We start from the raw sequence: 12,585 nt of genomic DNA on the forward strand, positions 1-12,585 counted from the left end.
GTACTCAGCAAAACTGAGTGAAATTGCTAATAAGTATTATAGGTTTAGAGATGGTATTACAAATAAGATACATTTTGATTCCCTTTTTTACCTTAGCTTTTTTCTCAATTGTAAATTTCTTAAGCTCTAATTTTAAGACAAAATAATCTAGTGTTGGAGATGGAGATTTTTGATTGAATAAAGATGTGTTTGATTTGGAATTATGTCACTTGATTGCTGAAATACTTTGTTTTCCTTTAAACTGACTGCTTTGCCACCTTAAATTTACTGCTCTTATTATTATTATCTTGAATAAGACTGTGTGAAACATTTTTTTTCTTTTGCTGTCCCAAATGTCATTCTTGTTAAGTTTTTTTTAAGGGTTTATTTATTTATTTTACAGAGAGAGTTTCCTGCTTTTGCACTTTGATATGGTAGCTGACCAATAACTCTGACCTTGCATGATGTTTAACAGATAGCAATTAAATTAACTAAATATTGTAATTTTTAATAATCATATTAAGATTCAGGCAGTGTACCTAAAGCATTTCATTGCCTGAGGTAATTATCTTTTAATGACAAATTTATGCCCTGTCCCTTTTCCAGGACATCCTGTTCAGTTCTACAGCATGAACAGACCTGCCTCTCGCCATACTCCCCCAACAATAGGGGGCTCATTGCCCTATAGACGCCCTCCTTCCATAACTTCACAGACAAGCCTTCAGAATCAGATGAATGGAGGACCTTTTTATAGCCAGAATCCAGGTTAGATTTTCTTTTTCATTCTGTAGAATATATCCAATTAAAATTTTCAGTTACAGGGGAAAAGCCTTTAATTACAAATTACTAGCATATAATAGATGTTAAATACTATTTGTTGAATGAATAGAAGAATGACTACAAGGTTTACTAATGCTGTGTCATCCAGTTTTTTTTTTTAAATCATTATATGGTTTCTGTGTAAAGCATAGAACTTAATTTTTCTGAGCAGAATCTTTGATTGTGTTGGTGATTATTTGCTTTTAAGAATAATATTGTGGTGAACGGTATTTCCTTCTTATTTAACCTGATATTCTTGCTGTGTGAATACCAAATAATGAAAATTGAGTGTTCATGAACAGCGGCTGTAAGTGGTATAGTGGAAGAGAAGGATATTTTTGAAGCTGTTTCATGCTTGGCAGTGACACTGCGGTACTCCGCTCTCACGCGAAACCCTGTGGTGGGGAGGCTAGGGCTTGGACAGGTCCATCCGGACACTGTAGCGTCTTCCAGTTGCATCGTGCATCCAGAAAAATTTACTCTGGCACATATTTAATACCACGTGTAGTCATTATTTTTGCTTCTTCCCCACAGAGGGTAAGAGCAAATATTAGATTCTCTGACTATTGTGGACATGGTGTATCAACTTACTGTGTTTTTCTGTATTTTTGCCCACAGGCCACTAAGCCTGTGTATCTTTAATATTAGGGGACAACCTGTTCCATCTTTGATAAGCAGTGAACCAGTCTGCTGTGGCTACTACCTTTTGGTGAAACCTTATTCCTTTGGAGTAATGCAGAAGAAACTTGATTCTACTTCTACATAAATGCAGTTTAAAGAATGATTTTATATGTATTCTCTCATTTGATTCTCACAATAATGTGATCATTTTCATCTGCGTTTTGTAGGATGAGAAACTGAGGCTGAAGTGATGTCCCATTAGGATTTGAAATTGGGTCATATACCTCGAAGTTCCGTGTTCTTCTTCGCCCTAGCCTCCTTACCTTCAGATTTAAAAGAAAAATCTCTCTGAATCTCCTAGTCTTCTCTTTGGTGGGGGTGAGGGGTGGTGAAGAGGATGTCCGCATCGCGATAGAAAATGCATGAGAGCCAGAGACCTTATCAGTCTTTATACAGTGTTATGCTGGGAATAGTGCTCAGGAAATTCACTGTGGTTTTCTGTGAGATGGAAATCTGGCAGCACTGTTACTATATTTGGTTGAGTTTGAAAGGGCATTATAACACAGGAATTAAAATATGGAACACCCAGTGTCTAGTGCCAAGTCCTCCGAGTATACTAACAGTTTTCTAATGATCCTAAGGGTGCAATAGTTGTTTTCTAATGAGATTATTTCAGAAGCAAGTTGATGAGAGGAACACTTCGATCAAGGCATAACTGAAACCTCTTTGGTTCTCATTGTTTCTTAATAATCTAACCAAAGAAGTAGGAACACAAATTTACCATTCATCATGTCAGCAGCTAAGAGGATAACTGAAATAAATAGAGCTAAATGTAAGTTAACAGTTTTTGCCTTAAATATGAGTGTGAAGGGCTTTGGTGGTAAAGAAGTTTGTGTAGACACACACACACACACACACACACACACGTGTATTTGTACATTTACAGATCTAAACCTAGTTTGGTAAATGTCTTAATTCAGGCTGCTGTCATAAAGTGCCATAGGACGGGTGACCTATAAATATCAGAAATTTATGTCTCACAGTTCTGGAGGATGAAAGTCAGATCAGGGTGCTAACATGGTCAAGTTCTGGGATTCTCTTCTAGGTAGTTGACTTCCATCTTCTTGTATCCCCCCATGATGGAAAAAGAGGGAGTTTTCTAGGTCTCCTTTATAAGGGCGCGAATTCCATTCTAGAGGGGTCTACCCTCATGACCTAATTGCCTCCTAAAGACCCCACCTCCTCATATCATCACATTAGAATTCCAACATATGAATTTAGGGATGCATAAATATTCAGTCCATAACATTAAAGAATTGATAATGTGGTGTTTAAGTACCAATGTCTTTGGTAATAGATAATTTTATATATATATATATATATATATATATTTTTTTTTTTTTAAATAAACATATAATGTATTTTTATCCCCAGGGGTACAAGTCTGTGAATCGCCAGGTTCACACATTTCACAGCACTCATCATAGCACATACCCTCCCCAATGTCCAAATCCCCACCACCCTCTCCCATCCCCCCTACCCCCAGCAACCCTTAGTCTGTTTTTTGAGATTGAGCCTTTAATGGTTTGTCTCCCTCCCAATCCCACCTTCTTTCATTTTTTTCTTTTCCTACCCCCCAACCCCCCACATTGCATCTCCACTTCTTCATATGAGGGAGATCATATGATAGTTGTCTTTATCTGATTGACTTATTTCGCTAGGCATAATACCCTCTAGTTCCATCCTCGTCGTTGCAAATGGCAAGATTTCATTTCTTTTGATGGCTGCATAGTATTCCATTGTGTATATATACCACATCTTCTTTATCCATTCATCTGTTGATGGACATCTAGGTTCTTTCCATAGTTTGGCTATTGTGGACATTGCTGCTATAAACATTTGGGTGCACGTGCCCCTTCGGAGCAAAACATTTTTATCTTTAGAATATATACCCAGTAGTGCAATCACTGGGTCATAGGGTAGCTCTATTTTCAGTTTTTTGAGGAACCTCCACCCGGTTTTCCAGAGTGGTTGCACCAGCTTGCATTCCCACCAACAGTGTAGGAGGGTTCCCCTTTCTCCGCATCCTTGCCAGCATCTGTCATTTCTTGACTTGTTAATTTTAGCCATTCTGACTGGTGTGAGGTGATATCTCATTGTGGTTTTGATTTGTATTTCCCTGATACCGAGTGATGTAGAACATTTTTTCATGTGTCTGTTGGCCATCTGGATGTCTTCTTTGCAGAAATGTCTGTTCATGTCTTCTGCCCATTTCTTGATTGGATTATTTGTTCTTTGGGTGTTGAGTTTGCTAAGTTCTTTATAGATTTTGGACACTAGCCCTTTATCTGATATGTCGTTTGCAAATAGCTTCTCCTATTCTGTTAGTTGTCTTTTGGTTTTGTTAACTGTTTCCTTTGCTCTGCAAAAGCTTTTGATCTTGATGAAATCCCAATAGTTCATTTTTGCCCTTGCTTCCCTTGCCCTTGGCGATGTTCCTAGGAAGACTTTTTTGTGGCTAAGGTCGAAGAGGTTGCTGCCTGTGTTCTCCTCAAGGATTTTGATGGGATTCCTGTTTCACATTGAGGTCTTTCATCCATTTTGAGTCTATTTTTGTGTCTGGTGTAAGGAGTGGTCCAGTTTCATTCTTTTGCATGTGGCTGTCCAAGTTTCCCAACACCATTTGTTGAAGAGGCTGTCTTTCTTCCATTGGACATTCTTTCCTGCTTTGTCAAAGATTTAGTTGACCATAGAGTTGAGGGTCTATTTCTGGGCTCTCTATTCTGTTCCATTGATCTATGTGTCTGTTTTTGTGCCAGTACCATGCTGCCTTGATGATGACAGCTTTGTAATAGAGCTTGAAGTCCGGAATTGTGATGCTACCAACATTGGCTTTCTTTTTCAATATTCCTTTGGCTATTCGAGGTCTTTTCTGGTTCCATATAAATTTTAGGATTATTTGTTCCATTTCTTTGGAAAAAAATGGGTGGGGATTTTGATAGGGATTGCATTAAATGTGTAGATTGCTTTAGGTAGCATAGACATTTTCACAATATTTGTTCTTCCAATCCAGGATTATGGAACATTTTTCCATTTCCTTATGTCTTCCTCAGTTTCTTTCATGAGTACTTTATAGTTTTCTGGGTATAGATTCTTTGCCTCTTTGGTTAGGTTTATTCCTAGGTATCTTATGGTTTCGGGTGCAACTGTAAATGGGATTGACTCCTTAATTTCTCTTTCTTCTGTCTTGTTGTTGGTGTAGAGAAGTGCAACTGATTTCTGTGCATTGATTTTATATCCTGACACTTTACTGAATTCCTGTACAAGTTCTAGCAGTTTTGGAGTGGAGCCTTTTGGGTTTTCCACATATAGTATCATATCATCAGCAAAGAGTGATAGTTTGACTTCTTTGCCAGTTTGGATGCCTTTAATTTCTTTTTGTTGTCTGATTGCTGAGGCTAGGACTTCTAGTACAATTTGAATAGCAGTGGCGCTAATGGACATCCCTGCTGTGTTCCTGATCTTAGCTGAAAAGATTTCCGTTTTTCTCCATTGAGAATGATATTTGAAGTGGGTTTTTCATAGATGGCTTTGATAATATTGAGGTATGTGCCCTCTATCCCTACACATTGAAGAGTTTTGATCAGGAAGGGATGCTGTACTTTGTCAAATGCTTTTTCAGCATCTATCGAGAGTATCATATCGTTCTTGTTCTTTCTTTTATTAATGTGTTGTATCACATTGATTGATTTGCGGATGTTGAACCAACCTTGCAGCCCTGGAATAAATCCCACTTGGTCGTGGTGAATAATCCTTTTAAAGTACTGTTGAATCCTATTGGCTAGTATTTTGGTGAGAATTTTTGCATCTGTGTTCATCAAGGATATTGGTCTATAGCTCTCTTTTTTGATGGGATCCTTGTCTGGTTTTGGGATCAAGGTGATGCTGGCCTCATAAAATGAGTTTGGAAGTTTTCCTTCCATTTCTATTTTTTGGAACAGTTTCAGGGGAATAGGTATTAATTCTTCTTTAAATGTGTGGTAGAATTCCCCTGGGAAGCCGTCTGGCCTTGGGCTTTTGTTTGCAGATTTTTTTTTTTTAAGATTTTTATTTATTTATTTGACAGAGAACACAAGTAGGCAGAGAGGCAGGCAGAGAGAGAGAGAGAGGGAGAAGCAGGCTCTGCACTGAGCAGAGAGCCTGATGCGGGGCTCGATCCCAGGGTCCTGGGATCATGATCTGGGCCAAAGGCAGAGGCTTTAACCCGCTGAGCTACCCAGGCACCCTTGTTTGGAGATTTTTGATGACTGTTTCAATCTCCTTACTGGTTATGGGTCTGTTCAGGTTTTCTATTTCTTCCTGGTTCAGTTTTGGTAGTTTATATGTCTCTAGAAATGTATCCATTTCTTCCAGAATGTCGAATTTGTTGGCGTAGAGTTGCTCATAGTATGTTCTTATAGTTGTTTGTATTTCTTTGGTGTTGGTTTTGATCTCTCCTCTTTCATTCATGATTTTATTATTTGGGTCCTTTCTCTTTTCTTTTTGATAAGTCTGGCCAGGGGTTTGTCAGTTTTATTAATTCTTTCAAAGAACCAGCTCCTAGTTTCGTTGATATGTTCTATTGTTTTTTTAGTTTCTATTTTATTGATTTCTGCTCTGATCTTTATGATTTCTCTTCTCCTGCTGGGTTTAGGCTTTCTTTGTTGTTCTTTCTCCAGCTCCTTTAAGTGTAGGGTTAGCTTGTGTATTTGAGACCTTTCTTGTTTCTTGAGAAAGGCTTGTACTGCTATATATTTTCCTCTCAGGACTGCCTTTGTTGTGTCCCACAGATTTTGAATAGCTGTGTTTTCATTATCATTTGTTTCCATGAATTTTTTCAATTCTTCTTTAATTTCCTGGTTGACCCATTCATTTTTTAGAAGGATGCTTTTGTCTCCATATATTTGGGTTCTTTCCAAATTTCCTCTTGGGATTGAGTTCTAGCTTCAGAGCATTGTGGTCTGAAAATATGCAGGGAATGATCCCAATCTTTTGATACCAGTTGAGACCTGATTTAGGACCGAGGATGTGATCTATTCTGGAGAATGTTCCATGTACACTAGAGAAGAATGTGTATTCTGCTGCTTTGGGATGGAATGTTCTGAATATATCTGTGATGTCCATCTGGTCCAGTGTGTCATTTAAGGCCTTTATTTCCTTGTTGATCTTTTGCTTAGATGATCTGTCCATTTCAGTGAGGGGAGTGTTAAAGTCCCTTACTATTATTGTATTATTGTCGATGTAGTTCTTTGATTTTGTTATTACTTGGTTTATATAGTTGGCTGCTCCCATGTTAAGGGCATAGATATTTAAAATTGTTAGATCTTCTTGTTGGACAGACCCTTTGAGTATGATATAGTGTCCTTCCTCATCTCTTATTATAGTCTTTGGCTTAAAATCTAATTGATCTGATATAAGGATTGCCACCCCAGCTGTCTTCTGATGTCCATTAGCATGGTACATTGTTTTCCTCCCCCTCACTTTAAATCTGGAGGTGTCTTCACGTCTAAAATGAGTTTCTTGTAGGCAGCATGTTGATGGGTTTTGTTTTTTCATCCATTCTGATACCCTGTGTCTTTTGATTGGGGCATTTAGCCCATTAACATTCAGGGTAACTATTGAGAGATATGAATTTAGTGCCACTGTATTGCCTGTAAGGTGACTGTTACTGTATATTGTCTCTGTTCCTTTCTGATCTACTACTTGTAGGCTCTCTCTTTGGTTAGAGGACCCCTTTCAATATTTCCTGTAGAGCTGGTTTGGTGTTTGCAAATTCTTTCAGTTTTTCTTTGTCCTGGAAGATTTTTATCTCTCCTTCTATTTTCAATGATAGTCTAGCTGGATATAGTATTCTTGGCTGCATGTTTTTCTCGTTTAGTACTCTGAATATATCATGCCAGTTCTTTCCAGCCTGCCAGGTCTCTGTGGAAGGTCCACTGCCAATCTAATGTTTATACCCTTGTATGTTACAGACTTCTTTTCCCGGGCTGCTTTCAGGATTTTCTCTTTGTGGCTAAGACTTGTAAATTTTACTATCAGGTGACGAGGTGTGGACCTATTTTTATTGATTTTTGAGAGGCGTTCTTAGCATCTCCTGGTTTTTTATGTTTGTTCCCTTTGCTATATTAGGAAAATTCTCTACAATAATTCTCTCCAATATACCTTCTGCTCCCCTCTCTCTTCTTCTTCTGGAATCCCAATTATTCTAATATTGTGTCATCTTATGGTGTCACTTATCTCTCAAATTCTCTCCTCGTGGTCCAGTATTTGTTTGTCTCTCTTTTGCTCAGCTTCTTTATTCTCTATCATTTGGTCTTCTATGTCACTAATTCTTTCTTCTGCCTCATTTATCCTATCAGTAAGAGCCTCCATTTTTTATTGCACCTCATTAATAGCTTTTTTGATTTCAACTTGGTTAGGTTTTAGTTCTTTTATTTTCCCAGAAAGGGCTTTTATTTCTCTGGAGAGGGTTTCTCTAATATCTTCTATGCCTTTTTTGAGCCTGGCTAGAACCTTGAGGATCGTCATTCTGAACTCTAGATCTGACATATTACCAATGTCCGTATTGATTAGGTCCCCAGCCTTCAGTACTGCCTCTTGTTCTTTTTTCTGTGGTGAGTTTTTCCGCCTTGTCATTTTTTCCAGATAAGATTTGCTTTCTCCTCCTCTGGAAATCCGCTGTTCTCCTTGGTGAGTGAAGTTGGTCTTGGCTGGGTTTCTTGCGGATCTTCTGGGGGAGGGGCCCGGTGTAGTGATTCGCAAGCGTCTTTGCCCCGGGCGGAATTGCCCCGCCCTCACCAGGGGCCGGGCTGAGTGATCCGCTCGGGTTTGCTTTCGGGAGCTTTTGTTCCCTGAGCGCTTTCCGTAGACTTCCGGAGGACGGGAACAGAAACGGCGGCCTCCTGGTCTCCGGCCTGGAGGAGCCGAGAGCCCGGGGCGCCACTCCTCAGTGCGCCCTCAGAGAACAGCGCCCAACTGCCCCTGTCTCCCTGGCCTCTGGTTGCGCTTGTAGGAAAGCGCTCAATCCGTCGCACTTGGAGAGAAGCGCCCGGTGGCTTCCGTCTCCCTGGCCTCCAGCCGCGCTCCGAGCTCACCGAGCCTGCGAGCGTCCAGGTAACGCCGAGCCGCGAGCTCACTCCCCGGCTCTGTCTCTGTAGCCGGCCTCCCCGCTCTAATACCTGGGAGCTCTGCGACACTCAGACACCCCTGGTCCTTCTATGACCCCGCGTGGGCTTTCTTCTGGTTTAGCCTCTGGAGGATGTCCCTCCCTGGAGCAGAGTTTTAAAAGTCCCGATTTTGTGCTCCGTTGCTCCGCCGCTTCCGGGAGCCGGCCCCTCCCCCGCGGTCTATCTTCCCGTCGCTTTGGATTCACTTCTCCGCTGGTCCTACCTTTTAGAAAGTGATCGATTTTGTTTCTAGAATTGTTGTTCTTCTTCTCTTCGATTTCCCATTGGATTTGTAGGTGTGTGCAGTGGTTAGATAAGCTGTCTAGCTGATCTCCTGCTACCTGATGTCGTCTCAGCCTGCTGCTTCTCCGCCATCTTGACTCCTCTCTAGATAATCCTATATTTTATTGCTCACAGTTCCTTAAAGCCAAGACTAAAAAATCCAATTCGTAAAGTGAAATGTTGTTTCTAAGAAACGTGACTGTATATAGGTGTACGAGAGAGGAATTTGTGAACGAGTATGGTGTTTTACACAGGGAAAATGTCAAGGTTTACCCATTGAATGTTATGAAAACAACTACAAAGAAACTGAAAAAATAACATTGGGTTGGTGGTATTGCAGAAGAGAAGCCAATAACATATATCCTCTAAATGAAAGTTAAGTTACAGCATTACCATAAATTTCCAGAAGAATACAGATGTGGTAAGGCTTTAGCAAAGTATGAATAAAGAGCAGTCGCAAGAAGCATTTTTCAAATCCTTATATTAGGCAGTCTTTAGGATTTGTTAGAGAATCCTTACTCTTTTTATTTTATTTTTTTAAGAATGCTTACTGTACTGAGAGAAAAAAAGCCAGAAAACAACTGAAAAGTATAATATTCTCAAATGACCAAGTAAGCCAGATAGACCCTTAACACTGATTATTAACACAAGCTGTGTTTTTAAACTTTGTGTTAATTTGCTGCTTTTTCTTAGCATAACATCTTGTGATTTTTTTTTTTTTTTGCTTGGAAAGGAATAACAACAATGATCCAATTCTTTTAACCCTTCTGAAACTACAGAACTGATAATTATTTGTAACCGTAATCTTTTCCATCAAAAAGGCCTCCTTACTCAGTATGATGAGTTCAGTTCACTTTTAAATACGCCCTGCTGTTCATGTTTAGGAAATGTTTCACTCTTAAAATGAATTGCTCAATTATTTTCCTTTACTGTAATGTAAAATATAAGCACCTAAATTTGAATGCATTCTCAGATGTCTATATTCTCCAAAGGTAGTAGTCTTTTCTTAAAAAAAAAAAAATAAATAAAATTACTTATTTATTTTAGGGACTGGGCGGGGGGGAGGGGGAAAAGGAGAGAGAAACTTAAGCAGACTCTGCACTCAGAGCAACCCTGAGATCATGACGAGCTGAAACCCAGATTCGGACACTTAACTCACTGCATCACCCAGGTGCCCCAGCGGTATCCTTTAATGATTTTAGAAGTAGTATTCATTTAGAACATTTAGAGTGTTCATTTTGTCTCATTTTCTCAGAGTATTTACAAATCTGTAGAAATAAGCTGTAAAATTCCAAGTTATTTTTCAAAACGTTTTGAAGTAGACATTTTGAAACAATAAGCCTCAAAGATTATGCTCCACAGGATTTCATAAATAACCAGGAAGGTCATGTTCTGAACGTCTGTATATTTCATCAGCACAGACTCATCCTCTAAGTGTGGTTTGCTTGCAGAGCCTTTACTATGTACATACCTACTTGTTACTGTGTGTAGAACTTAAGACCTCTCTAAAACTGCAGTCATCTGGTGAGGCCTTGTCTTCACATTAACATCTTAGTATATATTGTGAACATAAAACTCCCGAATCTAAGTTTGGAGATTTTTTGGTGGCTTTAGGGAAAGGGTCTTGTCAAATGAAGAATCATCTTAACTAAGTGGAGTGTAAAACAAGTGTCTGGTTACTTCTCTTCCCTGTTCATGAGATGCTAGGACTAGAACCAAATAATGCAGATGATGATTCTCATCAAAATCCTGCTTCAGTCTTCTAGAATGGCTTGTTTTCAGCTCAGCTCTAAGGAAAATAAATCTAAAGTAGGATGTTGTGTTTCACAGGAGTTCTGATCAGATAAAGTCTTAATGTGGTCCAGAAAGAAAATGCTGTGGTATCGAAATTAATTTGGATCATCACATTAAATTTTTGCCCTGGGGGAAAAAAGTAGTATTTGGGGTGACCTTTGTAAACTCCATTTAGAACTGAATTTTTTTAAAAAAGATTTAATTTATTTATTTATTTGACAGAGAGAGAGAGAGAGAGAGAGCGAGAGCGCGAGAGATCACAAGTAGGCAGACAGAGAGAGAGAGGAGGAAGCAGGCTCCCTGCTGAGCAGAGAGCCTGATGTGGGGCTCGATCCCAGGACCCTGAGACCATGACCTGAGCTGAAGGCAGAGGCTTAACCCACTGAGTCACCCAGGCGCCCCTGGAACTGAATTTTTTAAACATGGTCTAGCTTTGAGAAAAATCCAACTTGTTTTGTTATGAAGTAAATGTTTTTTAGGAAGATTTGGGATTGGTTTTTACCTGGGCTGTTGTTGGTAGACTTCTTAAAACCATATGATTTCAGATTTTCACTTTCAGAACTAGAAAAAAAATAGAACATACTCATCTTAAAAAATAATAGTACACTTGATCTACCTACAAGAAGACTGTTCTGAGTTAAACACCTAATCATTCTGGTTTAGCTGAGCACCAGAAGGTCATTAAAAAAAAAAAAAAGGATGAGAAATAGTGACTGAAGTGGGGAATTCCCTACTTTTCTGTTATGGGACTGTTGGTAACAGAAGAGGAACATTTTCTTCTTACTTGATGGGACCATATACCCAATAAATAGTTTTCTAGAATATCAGTTGCTGTCTCCTTCTATCAGCTTTGTCTCTGCTACTTCTGTGTTTATTATGTCATCTTCTTCCTCCAAGTTTGAAAACACAGGGTATTGGGAACATACCAGCAATTGTTCCAAGCCTCTGTGAGGGGGAGACAAGGCACCAAAGGGTTTACTACCAAGAAGTATGACCTTAGGGAAAAACTTAATCAAAAGTTACCTTTTAAGAAAGGTACTTGTTTCTAGGGTTATTCTACTCTGTCTCTTACAGCTAGATACTCTTCAGTGTTAACTAATAGCTTAACTCTGGTCTATATATCACGTATGTCTCTTAGCTACCAAGTATACTTTTTTCATACTATTACTAAGTTTTCTTCTTTTCTCTGCGTTTATGCTGTATTGAGTTTTTTGGGTTTTTTTTTGTTGTTGTTTTGTTTTTTTTAGTGACAGGTCCTAGGTTAGGCATTCTGCATGCATTAGTTTTTGGTTTTTGTTGTTTTTAAATCTTTGCAACCGCTCTGTGAAGTAAACCACCTTTTTTCATCACATTTATGGATTAGGGCCAAGGAAATGATTACTAGGTGTTTAACAACAAGGAAATGGCGAATCAGGTGTTTGATGCTGGGTGACTTTGAAGTCCAGTCTCTCACCACTGAGCACTCTGTCCTCTAAGGCACTTCCCTAGTTCCTGTCTACGTACTTACTTTTCCAGGTGTGTACTGGTCATGCTGTTCTAGACCTGTCAGCCTCTGCCCCTCACTTGGGTTTCGTCTTGTCTTTCTCTTCTCTGCTTGTTGAACTCCTTTTCTTCTAGTGCCCACTCAGAGAGTGTTTCTGTGTGGCCTTCCCTACAAATACCCGCCCCCACCCCACCATCCCCATGCCGCCTCTCCCAGCACAGCCCCCCGCAGCGGATTGCCACAAACATTGCTGGGCTCAGGTTATGTTCTTTTGTATCTCCGGTTAGAATATGAGACCTTGGAGGGCAGTGACTCTTTCATCTTTTCAGTTGTATTAGTCTTAACTGTAATTTGAGTTAATAAAGGTGTTTTTTTTTCATAAGAAGATACATACTGTGCTTT

The 12,585-nt window shown here is 39.4% G+C and overlaps 1 protein-coding gene across 34 annotated transcripts in view; it reads left to right on the forward strand.

Moving 5' to 3' along the window:
• Nucleotides 1–12,585, forward strand: part of ABI2 (abl interactor 2) — a 119,291-nt gene that overhangs the window by 90,667 nt on the left and 16,039 nt on the right. For all 34 annotated transcript variants that reach the window (XM_044241388.1, XM_044241391.1, XM_044241382.1 and 31 more), the window contains one exon: nt 586–744. In XM_044241388.1, coding sequence (XP_044097323.1) covers nt 586–744 — 159 coding nt within the window. The remainder of the gene's footprint in view (nt 1–585; nt 745–12,585) is intronic.

Source organism: Neovison vison, chromosome 3, assembly GCF_020171115.1.
Source record: "Neovison vison isolate M4711 chromosome 3, ASM_NN_V1, whole genome shotgun sequence".
NCBI lineage: Eukaryota > Metazoa > Chordata > Mammalia > Carnivora > Mustelidae > Neogale > Neogale vison.